At 45.3% G+C, this 26,615-nt stretch overlaps 1 protein-coding gene across 1 annotated transcript in view; it reads right to left on the reverse strand.

The window, feature by feature from the left end:
• KCNQ3 (potassium voltage-gated channel subfamily Q member 3) overlaps positions 1 to 26,615 on the reverse strand; it is a 138,354-nt gene that overhangs the window by 13,530 nt on the left and 98,209 nt on the right. Inside the window, exons 2-10 of the mRNA XM_088675901.1 lie at positions 14,494 to 14,584; positions 12,908 to 13,034; positions 12,033 to 12,205; positions 11,040 to 11,192; positions 9,900 to 10,010; positions 8,712 to 8,807; positions 7,697 to 7,791; positions 7,012 to 7,035; positions 4,532 to 4,588 (exon numbers count right to left, since the gene is read on the reverse strand). Of these exons, the coding sequence (XP_088532027.1) occupies positions 4,532 to 4,588; positions 7,012 to 7,035; positions 7,697 to 7,791; positions 8,712 to 8,807; positions 9,900 to 10,010; positions 11,040 to 11,192; positions 12,033 to 12,205; positions 12,908 to 13,034; positions 14,494 to 14,584 (927 nt within the window). The remainder of the gene's footprint in view (positions 1 to 4,531; positions 4,589 to 7,011; positions 7,036 to 7,696; positions 7,792 to 8,711; positions 8,808 to 9,899; positions 10,011 to 11,039; positions 11,193 to 12,032; positions 12,206 to 12,907; positions 13,035 to 14,493; positions 14,585 to 26,615) is intronic.

Raw genomic sequence — 26,615 nt, forward strand, 5'->3', positions numbered from 1 at the left:
GAACTTACCACAGTTCCCTGTTACACATGTACACATGGAACTGTGGTTTGTTTTAACTGTGGTTACTTAACTATGTTCTGACCTCAACCCACATTGGGCTGGGTGTTCCTCCAGCCAGATAAGCTTATATCCATGCCACACTTTTGTGTAAACCACCCTTGAACTTGAACACAACTTGAACAGCAAATGCAAATGCAGGTGATAAAAATACTTAGCTGTAGAATTATTGGTTGATGGTTAAATCTGAATGAGATAGAGACTCTATGGATAAGATGAAAAGACAATACTAGACTAGGACCTCCAGGCCAACTCAAAGAGGAAGACAATAGAGCCAGAGTTGGGGGGGTTTATTCTGAGAAGAACTGGCCTAAACAGGATTAGTTATCCTATATAGGTAGGAACAACCAGTCAATGCTGTTGGGAGATTCATTCATCCAGGAAATAGGGAACATGCCAGTCGGGCATGTGTCTCCACCAGAGGTCTCCTTGTGAGTAGGCCCTTTTCCTGACAAATGCATGCTAACAGATATTCAGGCTTGATAAATTGTGAACAGATTAACCCAGTGAAAATTAAAACAGTTGTAAATACAGGGACCAGGGGGAAATAGAACAAATAGCACAAGGTCCAAATGGGGCAGAACAAGTTATCAAACTATAATTTGATATGTGGGATGTAAAGGTGCAGTCAAGTGCAACATTCTGACAGAGGACTAACAGCCTCCATGTTCTAACCAGTTGCTGTGACAACCAGTTTGTCGGATGCTGGTAGTTTTTGAAAGATAACTGCTCAGTTGCAGTCACCTCAGGGCCAACATCCCTCTGGTATAGTTTATTTGCTTGTTACCGTATGTAACCTAAGCCTGCCTTCAGGTACAGTTCTGTAAACCTGAAGGAATCTGAGAGTAAAATAGTTTTATATTAACATGAATCAGATTTGTGTGTGTATTCTTTAAGAGGGATTCAAAGGGATTTTTACCCAGGAAGGCGTCTTTATTAGTAGAACTCAGACAAGTCAGCAACAAGCTGATCGCTGCATAAACCTATAAAGGGGATTGTTTAACTCTGCTAAAGTAAACCTTCCCACATGATATCCTCGTTTGTTTAAACTAATCACAATTAAAACATACCACAGTTTCCCGAGTTTGGACATGAAATATACTCGGAGTTGAGAGTGAATTTCATGCTCTTTATTCAGCTCATAGTCATCAAGGAGAAGAAGAGAAGAATGGCTCTTTCCCCAAAACCATCTGCTTATATACATTATTTATTACACAATGGGCCTTGCGTGATTGGCTACTTCAGGGCTACACCTGTGGGCCAATCAGGTTGTGGATTGACTTCTGCCTGCAGCCTGATTGGCTGCTCCTACAGGCCAACCAGGTTGCAGATTCACTTCTGCCAGCCGCCTGATTGGCTGCTCCTGCAGGCCAATCAGGTTGCGGATTCACTTCCACCTGGAGTTGGATTGGATAGCTCCTGCTGATTCTGAATCCTATTGTTCTAGGATTCAGCTCAGTACATAACAGGACACAACAAGGAACTGTGGCAGATTCAAACTGAAAGCAGAATCTTGTGTGCACAAAGGAGGGCGAACATTTTAGCCGAAGGGTTGTGCAGACTTCCTCTCATAATGACAAGCCATGATCCAGCCTTTACTTAATACAGTTCTTTAGAATAAACATTGCAAGGTCTTCAATGGAAGCTTCTCCATAAAGCATTTGAATATTATTGAATATCTGAAAGTTAATGGGAAGGATAGTGGAGGTCAAACATTTGCCTCCAATCTGTAAGCAGAACGGAACTTGAATAAGCCTTTGGAACCACTCATGCAACAGCTGAATGCAAATCCTTCTCAGCATGCAAACCAGACACTCCCCTATTCATTGTCTGATTCTGCAGTTCATAACGAAATAATTAAATAACAAATGGCAGAGCAAAGCATGCCTCTTCCTCCATTTATCAGCCTTTTTTTGCAGGAGGAGGGGGGAAAAGACCAATAAAAACTGAACAAAAATATAGCAGTTATATTCTTAGATTTTGCAGCCTTAACACTGGAAACACAAGACAACCATGCTCGCTCTGATTTTTACTACATTAGAAAGATGTATGTATCAACATGGCTGAACACAGCTCCACCAAGCTGCATATTATTTGGTAGTGATATCAAAAACACGCAAGACAGACTTACACAATGCTCTGGAAGCCCAGGACAACCTCTAAGGCAAGTGTGGGGAACTTGTGGCCCCCTGATGCTTTTTAACCCCGGGTCCCACCAACCTCAGATGGCATGGCCAATGGTTGAAGCATGATGGGAGTTGTAGTCCAACAGCATCTGCATCCCTGACTCCAAAGAAACCATGCCTCAAAGTAACACAACTCAACATCTGAAGGTCTGTTTGCCTGCTCTTTCTGAACTGCTTTGCTGGAAAGGGTGGAAAAGGTGACAATGGAAAACGGAGAGGCAGAAGACAATGGACTGAATTTGGCAGATCTGTAACACTACCCAGGAAAGAAATCAAGGAGAAGCCGAGGCCACTTAAAATTTGCAAATTGGGATTTGCACCCACGAAGCTTTCTCATGGTGTAGAATGAAATGCCTATGTTACATCAGCTTCTAGAGGACTCCAAAAATTACCTCCAGTGTATTAAGACTTGTATCTAAAGGGAGAAAGGGGAATCCAGGGAGGCTATGAAAGGGAAAACCAGCTAGAGGCTAAGAAAAGAGATGGAGGCAGCAGAGGAAAGGGTAAATAAAGGAACCTGAGAAGCAGAGGCAGACCATTGGTCCCTCTACATCTGTATTATCTGCAGCAAGGATGGAGAACCTATGGCCCTCACAATGCCGTGGAAAGACAACTCAAGACCATTAGGACATTCTGGTTGGGGCTGATGTGTGTGAAGTCCAACAACATCTGGAGGGCTGCAGGTTCCCATCCCTGTTCTATGACGACCACCAGCAGCTGGTCCAGAATTCCAGACATTGGCTGCTCTCAGCCCTACCTGGGGATGTCAAAGACAGAACCTGGGGCCTTCTGCATGCAAGGCAAGTGCTCTGCCATTGAGCCACAGCCCTTTCTGCTAAGGTGGGTCAAAGTCAGCAGGAGACAGGGAGAAGAGGATACATCGAAACTTGTACATTTCAATATCTGCTAAACTAGACTCTAATCTTCCTCAAGTGAGCAAGAGGAAGGATAATTAATAAATAATATATCCTATCCTTCCTTCCAAACCCACCCCATCATGGGCTAGACTGCTGGCCTTCAAAATTTCCCAGTTCCTCAATGGCAGTTAATGTTCTACAGCAGAATCCAGTTTTCTTCCAGGGTTGCTCACCTCAAGTCGCACCATGATTTTGAACGTAAGGAGAGGGAGCATTGTCCTGCAGTTTATAATACAATCTGGGTTGGGCAAGAGAGAGAGAGAGAGAGATGAAACCGGCCACTTCATCACCTCCTTCTCTGTGCGAGGAGTTGCAGGCTGGAGGAGAAGGAAACTCAGGGGATTCCTTCTCTCCCAGAGAATCCTGTGCCTTCACGTGCAACACAGCAAGGGAAATCTCTTACTTGTGAGCTGTCCTAGCAGTAGGGAGTGGAGCTAGATTCCCTGTGTGTGTTGCGCTACACCTTGCTTCTCCTGTGGGTGCAATAATCTGGGGGTGGGAACACCTTCTGGGCTTCACATCACCCCTCCCCATTTTATGAATTAATTAATTGATATCCCACCTCTCCTCCAAGGAGCTCAAGGTGGTGTAGATATAGTTCTCCTTTTCCCCATTTATCCTCACAACAACCCTGTAAGGTAGGTTAGCCTAAGAGTGAATGACTGGCTTCATGGATGAGTGGGGATTTGAACCCTGGTCTCCCCATGGTTCGAATGCATGGCTCATAGCTACCAGGAACTGTGTGTCTGGTATTGTTGGCCCAATTTTATGGAACTCCCTTCCACCTGAGATCGGACAGTTCCCCTCCCTGTTGATCTTCCGGCATCTGCTGAATTTATTATTATTATTATTATTATTATTATTATTATTATTATTATTCCAGAAAATATTTTTAATTGAAGTCTGGTTTTTCCAGTTCTAACTTTTCCTCTTCTGTATTCCATTTCTTGCACACTGGTTAGAGACGGCTGTAGTTCAGCGGTGTGCACAAATTGTTTTAAAAAATGAAGCAAAGAAAGGTACTGTGGCAAAGGTAACACTCCATTGCTCCACCCACTTTCTACCCATGGCTCTGCCCACCACAGCATGTGGCCCTCAGGCATTTGTCCAAAATGAAATGTGGCCCCCAAGCGGTAAAAAAAGCTTCCTCATCCCTGCTTTATAGTATATATTAATGCTGAAAATGGAATTTGTATGTTCCATGCTAGACAACTCCCTCCCACTTCCATCCCTTCTCCACTTTTTGGTTTGATAAACTACTGTAGTAAAAATGGTTATTGAAAAATTAAAATAAAGGAGGAGGTAGATATCGCAGGCAAGAACAGCATGCAGTATATAAAAAAGATTTGGTTGTTACTCGGATGCATGTACCTAAGTTTTCTGGTGACGCTTGATCCAAAGAAAGCCTCCCTACTAAACATGACATTACTGCAAAGTGAAAAAGATGTCATTGTGAGTGGTTAATGTTCACTTATGAGAATCTACGTGGAATTAATTAAATGAGTATGGAAACAGGATTACTGGAGTGTCTGGTCCTTCAGCCCTGACCCAGTTTCTCTTCTCAGCAAGGAAGGTTAAAAATAATATCATTTTTACACTTACACCGTTGCTTGCTATGTTGCTATCCTCCTTTTGCAACCCACACCTCATTGAACAAAGGAACACAGATGGCATACACAAAACATTGGGAAGAGATGCAACGTTAAGAATAAGAGGCGTTGTGACATTGAGTTGTGTTCAGCAGAGGCCTCCCATTACCTCAAAGACTTCTGTTTGCATGAGGAACCTCCCCTACTTCTCCTTTCCCCATGTGCCCCAGCACTGCCCTGGGGGTCAACACAACCCTTTGGAGCAATTTTGGGGAGCAAGAGAAGAGCAGGCTGAAGGGAGGGTTCACTGCCCAAGCAGAAGTCCATTGCACACAGACCTTAATCATACATTTAAAAAGGTTTTGTCATGGTGTGCTTTTGGAGCAACTAGCTACCTCCTGAGATATTTAAAATAGCAATGGTTCCATAGCAATGGTTCCGAACCATGATCTCTCTCTTTCATCATTAGCACAGAAACCTCGTAACACAGCACAGAAAGACAAGGTGAGCCTGCAGAATAGCCCTGAGCTGGATCATACGATCTTTCTAGAATATGATCTCATTGAATCATAGAATTGTAGAGTTGGAAGGAACCATGACATTCATCCAGTCCAACTCCCTGCAATGCAGGAATATGCAGCTGTCCCATTATGGCGATGGCAGCTTCGTTGGTTAGAGCATGGTGCTGATAATTCCAGTGTTTGATTCCCCATACTGACTCCCTTCGAACTCTACAATTCTATGATTTGAGATACCTTCCCAGCTGAGAACTGGCTATGTGACTCCGCCAAGAGGTATCCCAGTCACAGATCATCATGTTCTCATTCAAAACACTTTCTCATGCCATGACATAGCTAGTTGCTGCTTGGAGACTTGGGTTGGGCCCAAAGAATTTCTTGCTCCTGTGGAAAGAATCTTTCTACAACCGATGGACTCTTTCTATTGCTGCAAGGACACCTTTGGATTTAACCAGATGCTGTTGATGCAGTAAATGGCTTGTTCGGCTTGTTTTCCAAGTATAAAGAGTCTATTATTTAACATTCTGCCAATACATCTTACATGAACTAAAGCAGATCATTGCAAATTGTCTCAGGTCCCATTTAAAAACAGGTTCATGTCAGACACCAAAAAAACATGAATGGAAAACAGCACACTAGGGGCTTGCTTTTGTACCCAATGTGGGAATGGATGGAAATGCAGTCATGGTGCCATAAAATTTAGGGCTGCTTACCATATAGGTCACCCTCACCTTGACCAGAAATGTGCACAGGTGACATGAAAATTCCACATCCCATACGGGCTAGTCCATTTGGTAAGCGCTTTCATGCATTACAGCTGCTATGCTGTATCATGATCTAAGAATCAGTCCTTGATGCTGCTTACAAAAGTGGCCATAGAGTTAAATACATCTGGAAAGAAATTCAGCAGGTCTAGCCCTGAGGTGCTAGTTTTCTATGTCTGGGGAGAATTTAAACGAGCGATTCCACCTAGAATCTGAAATAGTATTGCCCAGGGAGGTTGGGAGACAAATGTGATACTATTGATATTGATACAAAGAAATGGGAGCTGTAACAGAATATTGCTTCTGTTCAGGGTTCACCATTCTGTCCCCCGCTCTGTGGTGGTTTGCTATTACTCCACCCCAACAATACATCTGGCCACTAAGCTTGCTCCATCCTGAGTGGGCAGATTTTCGGAGGGTCCTCACCTCACTATCCTGCTGAGGCTTCTCACCACCCCCCTCAATATTCATATTTACTTTACTCAAGGTTCTCCAAGCATGTTGATGCATCGTTCTCATGCACGAATGGTGCCGTTTTGCCAGCACTCGGAGAACTGAGATTGCAATTGGCGGCTTTGATTTGTTCTCTTTTGCTTATTAATTTTTCTCACTATGAACACAACAAACAACGATAAATCAATTACGCTGTTGCTCTTTTTGAGAATTATTAGTACGAGCCAATTCGTTAAAGCCTGCGCATGTAGCAAATTAAGACCATTCTGATATCAGATCAAAGGTACTGATGTCCCTTTTGCTTAAAATAATTACTGCAACAACAGGTCAAATGCTAATCCGTGATTATGCTACCCAGACAGTCCGTTTTCTGTCATCTGGACAAACAAACAGACTTAGACTACTCAAAACTACTTAGCCCATTACAAACCAGTTAAAAGTCACAATAGCAGGATTTGCGTTCCTCCATTTGAACATACAACAAATGAATGCATGGCCATAGGAAGCTGAAGATATTGATTACATACCTGGTCCCATCCACTGGCTCTTTCCTTTTGGAGAATTGAAAGCAATGGGAGAAAAGCAAGGAGAAAGGGGGTAGGTGTTAAATTTAGCAGGAAATGCCAAGCATTAGCTTCAAGCCATGCAAAGGCATTTCTAAGTGTTTTCCGACCTGTCACCTTACCCATAAGAAGCCTACATTTGCTTCTCAGGGGACATATTGGTAAGCGATACGTTTCTTTATCACGGGGATGTGGAACCTCGTTCCTCTCCAGGTGATGTTGGACTCCAGCTCCCATCAGCCCGAGCCAACATGGCCGATTATGGGAGTTGTAGTTCAACCAAAGTCAGAGGTTTCCACACATGTGCCCACACACCACATATTTCTCCACCCTCCTTCCTGGCGAACACAGTCATTTCCAGTCATGGTCGCAGATCACAGGTCAAGGAGGCATTGCAGTCAGGCAAAAGCAGTCTGTGAGGGTGTGGCCTGGGAAGGGACATAGCCTGGGAAGATTCCCAAGGGCCAGATAGGCCTGGAGGGGCCAGGAAGTTCCCTGCCCCTGGTATGCATACATTACAGGGTACACAATCTTCTCTGCCTGCTCTCAGCAAAACTGCCCCTTTCATAACGCTCTCGTCTCCTGTCCATAACCATGAAACAGGCCATGCTGATTGAACTGGGAGGATGTCTCAAAGCAGAAGACTTGCCTGAAATATGGGAATGACACAATTGATTCATAAAACCTCCAAGTGGCAACGAGGTCCATCCTATTGGGATTAGTAGCATAGTACCTCCAGGCAGCCTAAAGGGACACAAGAGGAGCAACACGGTCAGGAGGAGAAGGGAAATGACAGGGACGCATGTTGTGCCTACAAGCAAATGCAACAGGTGAACGAATGCTTTTGCGCCTAGGAGCTGGGCGACGAGGCAAGATGTAAGAGGTGATTTGGGTGCAGGAAAAGGATAGGGAAGATGTGAACGGTTCCTCGCCCTGCATCCTAAGGCTTGTCAGAACGGCCCTGACCCCGACCCAGCCAAGCAGTCCAAGGTCTTAGGGCTGTTTGGGGTCACGTAGGACAGAGGCTCAGGGATCTGTCCAACTCTGTAGATCACAACGTATTATCCTTCCATGACATTCTGGTAAGAACATGGGGATATAGGGAGCTCTCCCTTGACCCATTTAGCTCACACTGATTGGCAGAGACTCTCTAGGGTTTCAGGCAAGGAACATGCAAGACCCCAAACAGCCTTAAGACCTTGGACTGCTTGGCTGGGTTGGGGTCAGGGCTGTTCTGACAAGCCTTAGGATGCAGGGCAAGAAACCCGAGAACTTGTGCATGCTAAGAAGATGTTCAACCACTGCAATGCTGCCCTTCCCACACAAAAAAACCCAACCCATGACCACTAGGTTCCAAGGGGGCACTGGTGAGTTTTGTCCCTTCCCCCACCACCCCAAAAAATGCAAAATAAAGAAGGCAACTCCTACCCCGCTTTTGCCCTGCAAATACCCCCTTCCCCAAATTTGCCCAAAAGTTCCCATTGGAGAACTTTCAGTCCAGCCAGCAATCTTTTCTTCTTGTTAAAGCTGGAAGGGTTTCGTAAAGAAATACGTGAAAGGCCAACCCCTCCTCTGTGGCTTCTCTGCCACGGGACCTAGAAGCGGGCAGCTTTCAAAGAGCTGCAAACTGTGTGTGTTTCAAAGCGGGCACGGTGAATCCAAACCTGTATGAGTTCTGCTGCAGGCTTTCTTCTTTTCTCAAAATGTTTCTGGCGGTGTTGCTCCTGCACTTTCAGAGCGAGTCCTGAACCCAAAATGCCCTGAAAGCAAAGTTGGGCAAATCATCATCATCATCGTCATCATCCTGTTGAAAATGGAAATGTCAGACCGAGGGCAAAATGGGGGGCAGCTTCTCCCTGGGGTTCAAAAATGGTGGGAAAGTTGGAACCAATTGCTGGAGGTGTAAAGAGTCTGAAGGGACTTTTCATCATATGTGGTGGGGTTGTAAAAGTGCCAAGGCACACTGGGAAATGAATTATAATGAATTTTAAAAAAAATGTTTAAAATAACATTTGTCATACAACCAGAAGCCTTCCTGTTGGGTATTTTAGGGCAAGGCCTGCCAAAAGAGAAAAGGACACTATTTATGTATGTGGCAGCGACGGCAAGAATACTACTAGCACAGAATTGGAAGCTGGGAGAAATTTCAACCAAGGAACAATGGCAAGAAAAACCGATGAGCTATGCGGAGTTGGCGAAGCTGACACCCAGACTTCAGGGAAAGGAAAACAGGGATTTTGAAAAAAAGAGTGGGAACCTTTTATATTATATTTGCAGAAACAAAGAAATTGATCTGATGGTGGGATTTGCGTTAAATAAGCATTCACAACTTTATGAATAGGGAATAGGTAATGTAATAAAAGGGAAAATATGATATTTGTAGAAAATAGCAGAATATCTAATGAGGTTAATAAATCAGAAATGGAAGCCGAGGGAAGTGCAAAAGGGGGGGAGGAAGAGATGTTTATGTAAGCTGTATGTTATAAGTATATAATGAGAGAAAAGAAAATTAATAAAAAAGGAAAGTTGGAACCAAGATTGTCCTGGGCAGTGAGAGGTGCCAGAGTTAAGGGCGGTGTCTCAAAGCTTTAGCCTCTGTTGAGGTGCTCCTCCCCATGGTGTGTGGGGCGGAAGGCAGAGGAGCCCCCATTGGTGGAACTAGAGCCTATTCTGAGGAAGGGATGAGGTGGATATCTGCACTGGGTGGGTTTTTTCTGTGGGATGGGGGCTTTGATTGGAACACTTAAAATACCTAGCGCCCTTTAAGGGTCACCAGGAGCGACGTCACCCGCCCCATTTCCAACCTCCTCCAACCCCACGCCTTCTCTCACGAGGCCATCGGCAGAACTTACAGCTGGAAGAGCAAAGAACGAAACTCCGACGAGAGAGAACGTTGCTGCTATGAGGCGCCCCTCCCATGTTTTGGGCGTCTTGTCGCCATAGCCGATGGTTGCTAGCGTAATCTGTGGGGAGAAGGTTTGGGACAGTCTGTAAGAAAGACAAATGGGCAAGGAGAATGATTTCTTGCACTTTCCACTTCCACTCCTCAACCCTGCACACACCCTGTGTTTAAGGCAGTATCATGCCATTTAAACAGGCATGGCTCTCTTTCCCCGCCCCCCTGGCAAAGAATCCTGGGAACTGTAGTTTGTTAAGGTGCCGAGAGTTGTTCCGAGACCCCTGTTTCCCCTCAGAGAGCTACAGCTCTCAGAGTTCCCTGCGAAGAAAGATTGAATGTTAAACCACTCTAGGAATTGTAACTCTGGAAGGGGTCTCCTAACAAACCTCAGAACCCTTAACTACAGTTCCCAGAATCCTTTGGGAGAATCTGCAAGTATTTAAAGCAGTATGATGCTGCTTTAAATGTCGTGCGGATGGGGACCCCATTGCTGCATCTTTTCAAGTTGGACTTCGCTTTACTGGACGGCCTCCACCATTTCCCCCATGCATGTGCAATAACATTTTCAATTAACTTGGAAGGTGTTGCAGGAAACACTTTTTGGTTCTTTTAAGGTACAAGTGGGCAACCTGTGGCCACAAGTAGCCCCTAGCTCAGGCATCCCCAAACTGCGGCCCTCCAGGTGTTTTGGCCTACAACTCCCATGATCCCTAGCTAACAGGACCAGTGGTCAAGGATGATGGGGATTGTAGTCCAAAACATCTGGAGGGCCAAAGTTTGGGGATGCCTGCCCTAGCTAGCCTCCAGCCTCATTTTATGTATCTCCCCATCTCAGGTTTTTATTCCTCCCAATGCCAGCATGCGGCCCCCGACAGGTTACTCCGAGGGGATCTGGCCCTCAGCAGGTTAAAGAATTCCCAGTCCTGTTGGAAGAGACTGGAATTGGATGCAGCAAGCTTCCATCCTCCTCCCTTCCTTTTCCTTCCCTTTTCATAATGCAACCCAAGCTGAATAACAGCTAGCATTAAAATGCTAAAGGAACCCAGAACACCCCAAAGCAACCTCAGTCAGCACAACCCCTGTGGATACTGACCAGGCCCCACCAAAGAGCATCGGCATAGGTTTCAAACTCCCTTTTTTCCTTCCCTTCCTCGTTTTTTTCAGGCACATCTTTCTCCACCAGGTAAACCAGGAATGAGGAGAGGATAAGGGTCAGGAACCCGATGTACCAGGCAGTGATGAGTTCCTAAGAGGGAAAGGCACTGCTGTGAGACAGAAAGCAAAGTTCCTGACTGGGCCAGGACTCAGACCATGACGTTCCTAGTTCAGGAGACCCAATAGTTATTGCTCAACAGGGCAAGATGCTTTGAGCATATAATAGGGTTGCCATACGGCCGGAATTTCCCAGACATATCCACATAGCTGCCAAGTCTCCTGTTTTTCGTGGGAAACCCCCGTATTTTAAACCGTTTCCCGCTGGCAGCCCGTATTGGGAAAAAATCCCATAAATCCCCTGGATTTCCTACCTGCCAGGGAGGCTCCATTTTGGGTCCTGGCGCCGCCTGATTTCCGGTGCCCAGACATGGGTAGCGCGGCACCGGAAGTCACTTCTACGCATGTCCAGACATGCGTAGAAGCGACTTCTGGTGCTATGCCGCTGCTGATCCTGCATTTTTCAGCGGGAGACTTGGCAGCTATGCATATCCAGAATACTGCAGCCACAAGCAGTGTCCAGGCGGAAATCGGCAAAATTTCAGGAAAAATATGGACGAATGGCAGCCCATGTAGGGAGTGTTGTTTTTTGCCAATTTTCCTCAGAAATAGCTCCAAAAAATGTCAATATTTGCAGGGAAAAAACAATTTTTCTGTCCAGATTTTCACTTTTGGAAATATGGCAGCCCTAGCTTATAACATCAATTCTGGCCCAGCTGCCAATTAGTTTCAAAGCTCTGGTTTTCACCAAAACAGCCTTCAATGCCTCAGGACAGCAATACTTCAAAGACCACCTTCGCCCATATAAACTGGCCCAGACCTTGCATTCAGAATCTGAGGCCCTTCTTGCTCCAGCCCCACAGTCCTTTCTTACTTTGCTGTGTGCACAAATGGCAGAGCCCAGGAGCTTCCAGGTGCCTCCTCTCCTGTCCATCCGCAACATTCGCAGGATCTGAAGAAAGCGGAGGCTTCTCAGAGACGTGGCCAGGACATTGCCCTGGTTGCCAACAGCCACTACCGGCACAGAGGCGATCAGTACAAAGATATCTGTGGAGCAAAAAAAAGTAAAATTAAACTAAGATCTTGCTCAGATAAGGAAGAAAACCTGACTCTTGTCTCCTAAAAAACAGAGATGGCAAGGCTTGAGCTCAGCACGATCTTCTTAGCATTTTACAAGAACCTCAAGAACAAAGTAGAGACAGGTACAAGAATTAGTAGATATTGAAAGCCTTGGGAGTGAGGAATTGTCTTTTGTGGTTTGCTTGACCCAGTCCCCAAGCCTGATGGACCCTTCAAAGCAATAGGAAACCACAAAGGAAAGGGAACATGCAATGGAAAGGCTTGTGGTAAAAGAAGGTAAAGGACCCTTGGATGGTGAAGTCTAGTCAAAGGCGACTATGGGGTTGTGGCGCTCATCTTGCTTTCAAGCAGAGGGAGCTTGTGTTGTCCACAGACAGCTTTCCAGGTCATGTGGCCAGCATGACTAAACCACTACCGGCACAACAGAATAACATGATGGAAACCAGAGCACACAGAAATGCCATTTACCTTCCCACCGCAGCAATACCTATTTATCTACTTGCACTAGTGTGCTTTCGAAGTGCTAGGTTGGCAGGAGCTGCGACAGAACAACAGGAGCTCACCCCTTTGTGGGGATTCGAACAGCCGACCTTCTGATCGGCATGCCCAAGAGGCTCAGTGGTTTAGATCACACTGCCACCAGCGTCCCCTGGAAAGGCTTGTACTTACCCAACATACACAAAGGTTTCCGGGCGAACTTCAACCTCCCTCGCCATCCTTTGTACCGACAGCAGCAGCCGGCAGCCCAGATCCTTAAGGCAAACTCTGCTCCAAAGATGAAAATGGCAAAGGTTTCCTATGCAGAATGGGAAACAATTAACAAAACAATGTATATTACCAAATACACACATCGCAGGGTTGCAAAAAGTCATAGCTTCTGAAAGAAATCATTGGAAGGAGAAATTTGCTGAGAGCAAGAAAGGTCAGGTAGGTATGGGGGAACCTTGGGCTGGGGGGGGCGGCAAAGGTGTCCCTCTATCCGGCCCGTAGGACTTTCTCCAGGCCATACAACATCCCAAGTCACAACACTCATGACCCCTGCTTTGCACCCTCTAGAATGATGGTTCTTAAACTTTTATTCTCTGGCCCACACTTTCAGAATAAAAATATGTTCGCGCCACACTGATGTGTGGTTCGCGGTGCTTGATTTATAACATAGAACATGGCTACTTTATAATATGGTTGTGGGACATCCAGAAAGTATAAAACAATGCAGCTACATAAGAACATTAATCATTCCCAAAATATAATTATAAATGAGCCTCTTACATCTCTTACATGTGTACCTTAAGTATGTATACAGACTCCTTGAGAGGTGTGAGTTCACTTTTTCCATGTAATCTCATTTTTATTAGGTCAATTTTGGGAGAAACTCTCAGCTCCTCATCAACACAAAGAAACCTTTATCTTTTCTGATCTTTCATGATTGTCGGAGTTGAAAATCCCTGTTCCCAACAATATGTCATGGAGAACTGCAGAGGAATGGCCAATGCTCTTGAAGAGAGGTGTGAACAGTGCTTTTGGTTGAAGATTGATTGATTGATTGATTGATATGCATACATAGATACTAGGCTACACTACACTGAAATGATTAAATGTTTCTATTATTGCCCTTGAATCTTCCTGCCACTCTTGCCATCCTCTCCTTCCTTGGTGGTTTTTAAGCAGTGGTTGGATGGCCATCTGTCATGGAAGCTTTAGCTGAGTTTCCTGCATTGCAGGGGGTTGGACTAGATGACCCTTGAGGTCCCTTCCAACTTTACAATTCTATGATTTTCCTGCCTCACCTGTGTGGTGAGCTACACCTTTGAGAACCCATGAAACCTGTTTATTTTGGCTATGTCATTTTATTCATTCATTCATTCATTCCCCACCTATTTCGCTGATGGGACTCAAGGTGGCTGACTTGTTAACCTATAAGGTGCCACCCAAGAGAGGCTTGCAGAGCCAGGAGACGTTGTCCTCTTAGCTTTCCAACAGGGATGTTGCTGCCTGTAACTGAGAGGAGGAAAGGCACACAGCAGAAAGGTTGGCATGATGTGGGCGCAGTGTTGGAACCATCAGATTGGCTTCAATACTGGAATGACACTGTGCTTCCCACTGCCTTGTGCCTCCTGCTCTATCTCTCTGTTCCTGACAGCCACACCAACATTGGGAAGCCAGGTGAGCAACGATGGCCCACCCTCCAGTGGCTGCTGTAGAATAAGCCAGTATCCTCTTCCTTTCCACCACCTCAGGTAAGCACCTGAACTTACCAACAGCAGAAGCCAGTTTCCTGAAACGGTTTCGTATTCCTTGAATGTTGTCAGAACAGCTAAAATCAAGCAACCCAGGACTATCAGAAACCTAGAACAAGAGATATATATATATAAGGAAAATGTTAGGAGATGTTAATTCAGTGTGTAGTCCTCTAGAAGGCTCTATGTAGGGTGCCTTTGATTTGGGATGAGGAGGCAATTAAAGGGATTGGTCTGCAGAATAAGTGGGCATTTGCTGCCCAAGAGATTCCCACAAGCCAGGCACTCAATTCTTTCCTCAAGGAAATGGAACACTTCACAGAGGGCAGTAGCCACTAGGAAAAGTCTTGCCTGTTGATCTTAACACCCAGGCAGATCAATGTGAAAGTTCGCACTCCTTCGGCTATAGATCTGAAAATTTGATCTGGCACCAAAAAATTGTGCCAATAAAGAACACCAAGGGCATTTCAAAACATCCCTCATTGTGCCATACTTTCTTCATTTATGGGCTCTAGTGGTCAGTAATAGCAGTTTGAGTTTTCACTCATAGATTTGTATATCTATGGGGGAAAAGAAAGATGCTTGTAGGGTAAGAGAGAGATGGGGGGGAGGGAGAGAGAGATTAGTGAATCCTTAGATTTCCTCCTTCTCCGGTCCACACAAGTTAAAGAGGGAGTGCTGTGCTTTGCCCACAGGGAGGCAGCAAATGTCTGTGCAGATAAGGAACAAAGTGATTTTCCAGCTCTGTCTGCCTTGGCCAAGAAAAGAAATATAAGACAAGTTGGGGGGGGGAGTATCAAATCCAAGGAATTACAAATAATGTTTTTAAAAAGTAACTTTCAGCTAAGCCTGCTGATCTCCCATTTCTGCTGGTCAACATTTTAAATCAAGAACCATAATTGCTTTGACCTCCTGCTATGACTGTTCATTGTGGAACCAAGATCACCCCACCTTAATGTGGCTGATGCATGGGGGGGTTGTTGGAAATTTGGGGGGGGCGGCACATGAGCACATTGCCCACTCTGAAGCTCCTTGTGGTTGCTGTTGGATGAGCACAATTTTCCCATCAGGAACTACTTCCAAAATGGCATTACATCATCATTACTTCTCAGGGCTGTTGTTGTTTTGCTCGTATGGCACCCTTCTTCTTCAGCAGAGGGAGTTCTGACCTCAAGAAGGAACTTCAGAGGCAATTAATCTCCCCCACCCCAATCCCTGTATTTTGCTGTGGGTATTGGCCAGGCATAGGCAACCTCGGCCCTCCAGATGTTTTGTAACTACAACTCCCATGATCCCTGACCACTGGCCCTGTTACATAGCTGCCAAGTTTTCCCTTTTCTCGTGAGGAAGCCTATTCAGCATAATGGAAAATCCCTGAAAAAAAGGGATAACTTGGCAGCTATGCTGTTAGCTAGGGATCATGGAAGTTGTAGTTCCAAAACATCTGGAGAGCCAAGGTTGCCTATGCCTGGTACTGGCCCTCCCATCAAAAATTCAAGCCAAAATCTTTTGTCTCAGGATGAAAGAACCTCTGTACATCAGTCGTAACATATATAGTCGGCCATTATATGGATTGCCACTATTGCCTGGTGAGTTTCCAAAAGTGCTGCTAACTGATCAGGCCAAACAATAGAATCCAACTCTGGCCCTGCTTTTCCTTGTAGTCACCTGTGGGCCAATTTCCCATTTTTTTCTGTCTGGGTAAAACCCAGGAATTTGACCATGTGGGCAGACATTGAGGATGCAAAAAGTCAGTAGCACCATATTGCACTTTATGGGTGTCATGGCCCCAACTGCCAGCAGCTCATACACAGAGGGTGAGGGATCAGTGGAGAAGGCTGAGGAGACATTCCCTGAGTCTTCAATAACCCATGGTTGCAGTAGTCCTCACACTGGAGGACTGACATTTTCACTCAACAGACCCACACCTCACAGATCCCATTTGCCGAACCAGGAAAATATGGTGGATGAGAAAATACTGTATGAAGAAGCCGCTGAATGCTGGGCTGCCCCTTTAAGGGTTTGCAGTCCTCAACAAGTGGGTGGAGCTAGAATCAGGTCCAGGAAGTATGAAAGGGTTCAGTTGGGACTGAGATTTCATTAGAACAATGTCTTTACCGGTACTTGCTGAGCCCTGTCCATGGTTCTGAAAAGCCTGCCTCAAACTGCTTCTGTTTAAGGTAAGGTCTGAACTCGGATGCAGGTGGCGCTGTGGTCTAAATCACTGAGCCTCTTGGGCTTGCCAATCAGAAGGTCGGCGGTTCAAATCCCCACAACGGAGTAAGCTCCCGTTGCTTGGTCCCGGCTCCTGCCAACCCAGCAGTTTGAAAGCACGCCAAAAGTGCAAGTAGATAAATGGGTACCGCTTCGGCGGGAAGGTAAACAGCGTCTCTGTGCGCTGCTCTGGTTTCGGTGTTCCGTAGCACCAGAAGCAGCTTAGTCATGCTGACCACATGACCCAGAAAAACTGTCTGCAACAAACTCTGGCTCCATCGGCCTGTAAAGCAAGATGAGCGCCACAACCCCAGAGTGGTTTGCAACTGGACTTAACTCTCAGGGGTCCTTTACCTTTACCTTTTTAAGGTCTGAACTCAAACAGCACCTGTTGCCTTTAGCTGTGATTCCTGCACTGGATGCCTTCCAACCCTACAATTCTATGTGTCAAAGACAGCAGCTGCACTTGGGTTGTGATCTCTTTCCTGCAATCTCAACACAGGGAACTCAGTGCTCAGCCCAATCACCATTTCTCATCTGGCTTCCAGCTGATGACTTCCAACATCCTTGTCTCTATTTGCTACACTTTTCAAATGAGCCCAGGCACACTGTTTCAGATTTCACAGCAAGATTACAAGGTCCATTTGTCTGATATCTTCAATATTAAATGGCAAAAAAGCAGCACAAATGCATTTTTCATGGTCCTTTTCTTCTTTTTATCCATACCTCGCAAATATGATAGCAATGCAATCAACACAGGCTATTGCACAGAAACAAATCTCTCTCTCTCTCTCTCTCTCTCTCTCTCTCTCTCTCTCTTAAAAAAGCAACAGGATTTGTGCATTTGGCATGTGCACCTAGACCCATTTGACAATGTCACTCGGGGTGTAAAACCAGTTGCTCAAAAAGAGGGAGCTATCCCTCTTTCCCACCACCTTAAATAAGTGGCCTTCCAGGTGGTGTTGAACCTTCAGTGCCTGCCAGCATGAGTTTTCTATACTGTACCTTCTGTGTAAGTTCTGGACCCGCCAGCCCTCTTCAAGTATTCATCAAGGAACAAAGACTGTCAATGCCCATTCTCCACACTTAGGATTCCCCCAGCAACCATCATTCAGAAGTTTACTGCCTCCAACGTAGGAGGTAGCACTGAAAAAGTTTCACTTTGTTTGTTTTGTTATAAGAATTTCTAAGGTCTCAAATATGAAGTAAATGTTCATAAATGTACAAGGCAAACACATACATAAGTACATAAACCATGTGTCTGAAATAGTACAGGAGAGCAATCCTGAAGCCATTTTGACTCTCCCAATGACCTCAAATATACCTCAAAGCTGCATTTGTGTATGACTAGGGTGAGCCTGTGACCTGAATTCAGGTACTAAAGTATTAACCATCACAAAAGAATGCCCAGGCTGCCCAGGTAATGCAATCAGTGACCATTCCTGGCAAACAGGATTTCTGCTGTAGACTGCCTCCTTCTGTGATGTATGTATGATGTTTCCGGGGGGCCTTGGGCTACAGGGTGGGCAATTTCATAAGGGCTTGCGCACCATTGTTCCCCTCCCTCCTGTGTGTGGTGAGCGGGGACCCTGTTGCAACAGTTTAATAAAGATCAGGCTTACTAGCTGTTTTGCTTCTCAATATACTCTGGTTCCCCCTTCATGGATCAATGCCTTGTCGTGGCGAAGGGGCTTGAATAACTCAGAGAAGCTATGAGCTATGCCATGCAGGGCCACCCAAGATGGACAGGTCATAGTGGAGAGTTTTGACTAAACGTGATCCACCTGGAGAAGGAACTGGCAAGCCACTCCAGTATCCCTGCCAAGAAAACTCCATGGAGAAAGACAACAGGCATATAAAAGTTATGACGCTGGAAGATGAGCCCCTCAGGTCGGAAGGCGTCCAACATGCTACTGAGGAAGAGCGGAGGACAAGTACAAGTAGATTCAGAGCTGATGAAGTGGCTGGGCCAAAGCCGAAAGGACGCTCAGTTGCGGATATGCCTGGAAGCGAAAGGAAAGTCCGATGCTGTAAAGAAAAATATTGCATAGGAACCTGGAATGTAAGAACCATGAATAGAGGTAAGCTGGATGTGGTCAAAAATGAGATGACAAGAATAAATATCGACATGCTGGGCATCAGTGAACTAAAATGGAAGGGAATGGGTGAATTCAGTTCGGGTGACTATCATATCTACTACTGTGGGCAAGAATCCTGTGGAAGAAATGGAGTGGCCCTCATAGTCAACAAAAGAGTGGCAAAAGCTGTGATGGGATGCAATCTCAAAAATGACAGAATGATCTCGATACGAATCCAAGGCAGACCTTTTAACATCACAGTAATCCAAGTTTATGCACCAACTACCGGTGCTGAAGAAAGTGAAATTGACCAATTCTATGAAGACCTACAACACCTTCTAGAAATGACACCAAAGAAGGATGTTCTTCTCATTACAGGGGATTGGAATGCTAAAGTAGGGAATCAAGAGATAAAAGGAACAACTGGCAAGTTTGGCCTTGGAGTTCAAAATGAAGCAGGGCAAAGGCTAATAGAGTTCTGTCAAGAGAACAAGCTGGTCATCACAAACACTCTCTTCCAACAACACAAGAGACGACTCTACACATGGATATCACCAAATGGGCAGCATCGAAATCAGATTGATTATATTCTCTGCAGCCAAAGATGGAGAAGCTCTATACAGTCAGCAAAAACAAGACCTGGAGCTGACTGTAACTCAGATCATCAGCTTCTTATAGCAAAATTCCAGCTTAAACTGAAGAAAGTAGGAAAAACCACTGGGCCAGTAAGATACAATCTGAATCAAATCCCTTATGAATACACAGTGGAAGTGAGGAACAGGTTTAAGGATTTAGATTTGGTGGACAGAGTGCCTGAAGAACTATGGATGGAGGCTCGTAACATTATACAGGAGGCAGCAACGAAAACCATCCCAAGGAAAAGGAAATGCAAGAAAGCAAAATGGCTGTCCAACGAGGCCTTACAAATAGCGGAGGAGAGGAGGCAAGCAAAATGCAAGGGAGATAGGGAAAGATACAGGAAACTGAATGCAGATTTCCAAAAAACAGCAAGGAGAGACAAGAGGGTCTTCTTAAATGAGCAATGCAAAGAAATAGAGGAAAACAATAGAATGGGGAAAACCAGAGATCTGTTCAAGAAAATTGGAGATATGAAAGGAACATTTCGTACAAAGATTACCATAATCAAGGACAAAAGTGGTAAGGACCTAACAGAAGCAGAAGACATCAAGAAGAGGTGGCAAGAATACACAGAGGAATTATACCAGAAAGATATGGAGGTCTCGTACACCCCAGGTAGTGTGGTTGCTGACCTTGAGCCAGACATCTTGGAGAGTGAAGTCAAATGGGCCTTAGAAAGCACTGCTAATAACAAGGCCAGTGGAAGTGATGATATTCCAGCTGAACTATTTAAAATTTTAAAAGATGATGCTGTTAAGGTGCTACACCCAATATGCCAGCAAGTTTGGAAAACTCAGCAATGGCCAGAGGATTGGAGAAGATCAGTCTACATCCCAATTCCAAAGAAGGGCAGTGCCAAAGAATGCTCCAACTACCGCACAATTGCCCTCATTTCACACGCTAGCAAGGTTATGCTTAAAATTCTACAAGGCAGGCTTAGGCAGTATGTGGACCGAGAACTCCCAGAAGTGCAAGCTGGATTTCAAAAGGGCAGAGGAACCAGAGACCAAATAGCAAACATGCGCTGGATTATGGAGAAAGCTAGAGAGTTCCAGAAAAACGTCTACTTCTGCTTCATTGACTATGCAAAAGCCTTTGACTGTGTCGACCACAGCAAACTATGGCAAGTTCTTAAAGAAATGGGAGTGCCTGATCACCTCATCTGTCTCCTGAGAAATCTCTATGTGGGACAAGAAGCTACAGTTAGAACTGGATATGGAACAACGGATTGGTTCAAAATTGGGAAAGGAGTACGACAAGGTTGTATATTGTCTCCCTGCTTATTTAACTTATATGCAGAATTCATCATGCGAAAGGCTGGACTAGATGAATCCCAAGCAGGAATTAAGATTGCCGGAAGAAATATCAACAACCTCAGATATGCAGATGACACAACCTTGATGGCAGAAAGTGAGGAGGAATTAAAGAACCTTTTAATGAGGGTGAAAGAGGAGAGCGCAAAATATGGTCTGAAGCTCAACATCAAAAAAACCAAGATCATGGCCACTGGTCCCATCACCTCCTGGCAAATAGAAGGGGAAGAAATGGAGGCAGTGAGAGATTTTACTTTCTTGGGCTCCTTGATCACTGCAGATGGTGACAGCAGTCACGAAATTAAAAGACGCCTGCTTCTTGGGAGAAAAGCAATGACAAACCTAGACAGCATCTTAAAAAGCAGAGACATCACCTTGCCGACAAAGGTCCGTATAGTTAAAGCTATGGTTTTCCCAGTAGTGATGTATGGAAGTGAGAGCTGGACCATAAAGAAGGCTGATCGCCGAAGAATTGATGCTTTTGAATTATGGTGCTGGAGGAGACTCTTGAGAGTCCCATGGACTGCTAGAAGATCAAACCTATCCATTCTTAAGGAAATCAGCCCTGAGTGCTCCCTGGAAGGACAGATCGTGAAGCTGAGGCTCCAATACTTTGGCCACCTCATGAGAAGAGAAGAATCCTTGGAAAAGACCCTGATGTTGGGAAAGATTGAGGGCACTAGGAGAAGGGGACGACAGAGGACAAGATGGTTGGACAGTGTTCTCGAAGCTACGAACATGAGTTTGACCAAACTACGGGAGGCAGTGGAAGACAGGAGTGCCTGGCGTGCTCTGGTCCATGGGGTCACGAAGAGTCGGACACGACTAAACGACTAAACAACAACAACAATACTCTGGTTGGCCTCTGTTATTTTCTCCTACCGATAGGGGGCCCACTTAAGGACTCTATATGGGCTCTTGGGTACCCCATAAGGGAAATGGAGCAGTGGTTTGTTTGTTTTTTCTTATAACAGTCTTTCCAGCAGTGGTGGATCAGTTTTATCCTCCCTCTGCTGCATTGTGGGCATGAGCAGAGCTTGCAGAAGGCCAACTGGGGAACGATGGAGGTGAGATTTGCACCAAGGACTTGCATCTGATTTGTAGCTCTGCGCCACACATTCGGCAATTATTCATTTTTCTGAATGTGAATTGCGAGCGATGGATGTGCAGCTGATGATTCATGCCCTTCCTGAAGGTGAACATTGGATTAGCCACGCACCGCTTTTCACGTCATCGGGACTCTGATTTACAATTCGGCAACATAAACCCGTGTATTGCACCTGTGTAAAAATGTCTCCCATCCTATATTTCCGTAAGTAATTAATCAGCATCAGAGAAGCTGGAACAAGCATCTGTAAACAAGCAATATTTCAGAAGAAGTCTGAAGCTGAAATCTTTGGAAGAGGCTATCAGCATCCTCCAGAGCTGCTTTGATTATATTCCTGAAACATTTTGCTGGGGTGGGCAACAATGATTCCCAGCAGAATATACAACACTTCTATTCACTCTGCTGACATGTTAATATTTCAAAAGGCATTCTTCCTCTTTAATGTGACATTTGCAAATGCGGACAGTTTTTATCAAACTTCCAACAGAGAGTATTATTGCCAGGCTGCTTTATTAATTTTGTAGTCTAAATTCCCACTAAATCTTGTCTGTCGCCCTCAACGGGGGACATGGGATTTGGAATGTTAAAAGCTAAGGCAAAGAATGAATGTGGATGGCCACTTACCAGGTGGATGTAATCATTTGGTAAGTGAATCATCCTCCACATCCAGCTATGAATGAAATGAAGTTTTCTCTAAGGATAGGAAAAAGAACCTCTTGGTTTCACTACAGAAAGTTTGGACAGATTGAGGAACGGATCCATTCCTCTCCAGCCAAACTCTTCTGGGTTCCACAATCAGTTCCAAGCATGCACAGAGAGGAGCAGCGTGACTCTTCTACAAACCTTTTAATTTTCAATAAAGCAAGAACAGGCAACGAGATAATTAAGCGTATGTTGGGGGAAGAGAAATTTGATTCAGTTTGCATTTACAGGTGAGCCTTCCTAATTTACACTTTCCTAAACAGTGTGTGAAGCAGAACACAGCCAAGCTTAGAATTTCGCACTTCCCTGAATTTTGCTCTGCAGTTTTCCAACCAAGTAATATATATAGATATTGAGAATACTATGCCCCCTGAGGTTTGGACTTTACTAGGGACCGAGCCTTTAGCACGGCAGGCCCTGACCTGTAGATCTCCCTGCCAGTAGAGGTTTGGCAGGAATCCTCCCTGCCTTCTTTTAGCTGTCTTCGAAAATCAGTGTTCTTCAGGCAGTGTAGACTTTTAACGGACCAGTATTTATTGATTCTTTTCTGGATGTTTTTGTTGGAGTTTTCATTCCTCTTATTGTAAGATATTGCTTGTTTTTCTTCATAGCTTTTGGAGAAGGAGGATTATCACCGAAACTGAGCAAATTAAACACTTTATAGTCATACCTCCGTTTAGACCACTATTGGTTCCAGGGCATAGCTGCCAAGTTATCCCTTTTTTAAAGGGATTTTCCCTTATGCTGAATAGGCTTCCTCGTGAGAAAAGGGAAAACTTGGCAGCTATGTTCCAGGGAGCCGGTCGCTCCCCGAGTTCATCGCTCCCCAAGGCATGCTTCTGCGCATGCACGAAGCGCCAATAGAACGCTTCTGCGCATGCACACGCTGCGCAGATCACATCTGTGCATCTGAGCGCCGCGGAACCAGGATATAAACACTTCCGGGTCCGCGGCATAGCTGCCAAGTACCCCGTATTCCCCGGGAAACCCCCGTTTTTCCTTAGCATTTCTCGGCGGCCTCCCGTTTGAGCTCCTCTCTCATAAATCTCCCTTAAATCTGCTCCTGCTGGCAGCCATTTTTCTGGTGCCGGTTTGCCCATCTATGGGCACCAGAAAATGGCCGCCGCTGGCGCCGGAAATAGCTTCTATGCATGCCCGGCAGCCATCTTAGGGGTGGCCACATGGCCATGCGGCCACCCCCAAGATGGCCACCGGACAACTTCCGGTGCAACTTCCGGTGCCGCTGCTGCTGCTAATCCCGTATTTTTCTGCGGGAGACTTGGCAGGTATGGTCCGCGGTGGTCGGAAACCGAAGCAATCGCAAATGGAGGCGGTCGCAAACCGAGGTTTGACTGTATTAGAAGAAGTATCAGAGGTTGTCTCTTTTCTGGTATAGATATTAGCCTTGCACCAACTCAGACCATTAACCCATTTTGTCCACCCTCACAACTCTGGCTGGCAGCAGTTCTTCAGGGTGCAAAAATACCAGCCCTGTTGCCTATGAGCCTTTTAACTGTCATGGATCCTTTGGCTGTGATCCCCACATTGCAGAGGTTTGGACTTTGATGACTATTCCAACTCTACAATTCCGTGATTCCATTATTCCAACCAGCAACATCAAGGATTGAATCTGAGTACGTATGCATGCAAAGTGTGTGATCTGCGACTGAGTTATAAAGATCACAAGTAATTAAGTGATGCCATACACCAGAGCATGAGTTATCGCTGCAGCTAGGGAATAAATATTAAGACTCTCCCCTTGCCGCAGCCATGTTCTCTGCCCTTGGTTTTTAAAACATCATGTCGGAGGGCTACCAAAGCACACAGAGCTCTTCCATGCTGAAACATACAGTCGTGCTATGCATTCTGAATCGCTGCATCAGAAGGTAATGGCTTCTACTCTGCCTACCTGTCGTTGTGTGTAAAGGGGTGAGAGGGGCTCTGTTTTGGCCAGAAGGCAATGGCTTTGCCCCATCCTCCAGCCCTAGGAAACTTCAGAAGGGAGTTGTTTTGAGAGAAAGAACTGAGAGGGGAGAGACACTCACCATTCCTGAACATTGGCCTTCCTGAATGAGGTTGATTGCCACTGGAAGCCAACATCTGCTCCCGTAGTTTAAGGCCAAAATCCCCTCAGCTTCCCAAATGTCTGCATTCATAGGGGATATTTGGCCCAGCCCATCTCTTGTGTCCTTCTGTGGTGTGCTGAGTTTCCTTGGCAGGCAAATTTGCATGCATAGGATTCCCTGGAGGCAAAAAGTCTGAAAACTGGATGTGATACAAAAACAGGGGCTTGATTTATAGAGTGTGAAAACCAGTTGTTAAGTAAAATATAAACCAGTGATTTTTTTGAACACTTTAGATGTATTTTCCTAGCTCGAAATAAATACCGCCTTGGAAAAATCATTATGTGTGAAGTAGCCCTTAAGTGCATCCCAGGAATTCCAGCTCCGACACCCAGAAGGAGTTGATGGGTTGGTAGCTTCTGCCCTGTGAATATCAGCTAGAGGTGATCTGTTTGGAAGAAGCTGACAGCAGATCTTAAAGGAGCACATAGTGTGCTGAATCGGAGACATGACAGTGGGTGTTTTTCTGCTGCTCAGTTAAGCCCAATCTGTCAGGATTTTCCCCTCCCTTTCCCTTTTTTTGCTCAAGTGGGATATGTCACACATTCCACAAAGCACTCTCGCCTCTAAAGGAGGAAAGACGAAGTTCTCCTTTTTTTAGTCACTCACCTAGAAGAATATTTGAATACATACACGAGCACGCACAGAGAGAGAGAGCTGAAAGGGACATGCAAATATAGAGAAAAGGGAATGGGCAGTGTCAGGATGAGACTCCTGATAATTTGGCCCCAACATCCTCACAGATCCTCCCAACACTTATCTGGTCCCCACAGTTGTGGATATTCACTACCCTGAAGTTCCAGAGAATGTATACAGGACCAGCCCTTCAGAAGAGCAAAAATGAATTTATTTACTTTATTTAAATTATGTCTATATTGCTTTATATTTTCCTGATAATAAAAGTCTTAAACCAGCTCCATCTGGAATGCAGGCTGAGACCCTACCTGGCTCACCAGAGTGGTGCATGCTCTAGTTATCTCTTGCTTGGACTACTGCAATGCTTTCTACATTTGGGTCTACCTTTGAAGGTGACCCGGAAACTACAACTAATCCAGAATGCGGCAGCTAGACTGGTGACTGGGAGTGGCCGCCAAGACCATATAACACTGATCCTGAAAGATCTACATTGGCTCCCAGTACATTTCCGAGCTTAATTCAAAGTGTTGGTACTGATCTTTAAAGCCCTAAACGACCTCGGTCCTGTATACCTGAAGGAGCGTCTCCACCCCCATCGTTCAGCCCGGACGCTGAGGTCCAGCTCCAAGGACCTTCTGGCGGTTCCCTCATTGCGAGGAGTGAGGTTACAGGGAACCAGGCAGAGGGCCTTCTCGGTAGTGGCCCCTGCCCTGTGGAATGCCCTCCCATCAGATGTCAAAGAGATAAACTACCTGTCATTTAGAAAACATCTGAAGGCAGCCCTGTTTAGGGAAGTTTTTTATGTGTGACATTTTAATGTATTTTAATCTTTGTTGGAAGCCGCCCAGAGTGGCTGGGGAAACCCAGCTGGATGGGCGGCATACAAATAATAAATTATTATTATTATTATTATTATTATTATTATTATTAAACCATCAAACAGAACATTCCAAAAGGAGGTCAAGTATACACATTGCCTGCTCCTCTCTAGACTTGTAAGAACATTTCAATTAGTGGGGGAAATTCTACTCATAGCACCACACCCTGCAGAATATTGTAGGGCAGTGACTCAGAAATTGGGCATTTCCCATTATTGCCACTCTACTATGGAATGCCCTTCCCATGTCATACGTTAAAGCAGATACATCCATTGCTCCATTCACTTTCACCTTTCATCTCATGCTGGTATATGGCCCCCAGAAGGCTGTTCGTGTGACCCTTATTTTTTTAAAAAAAAAAAAAACAGCTGCCAACCATTGCCTGAAAGTTCTTCTCCGCTTGTACTAGAAAAGGAACTCCCGCGCATGAGCACAGCATATTTCTAAAG

This window comes from Zootoca vivipara, chromosome 8 (genome assembly GCF_965207765.1).
Source record: "Zootoca vivipara chromosome 8, rZooViv2.hap1.1, whole genome shotgun sequence".
In the NCBI taxonomy this organism is placed as follows: domain Eukaryota; kingdom Metazoa; phylum Chordata; class Lepidosauria; order Squamata; family Lacertidae; genus Zootoca; species Zootoca vivipara.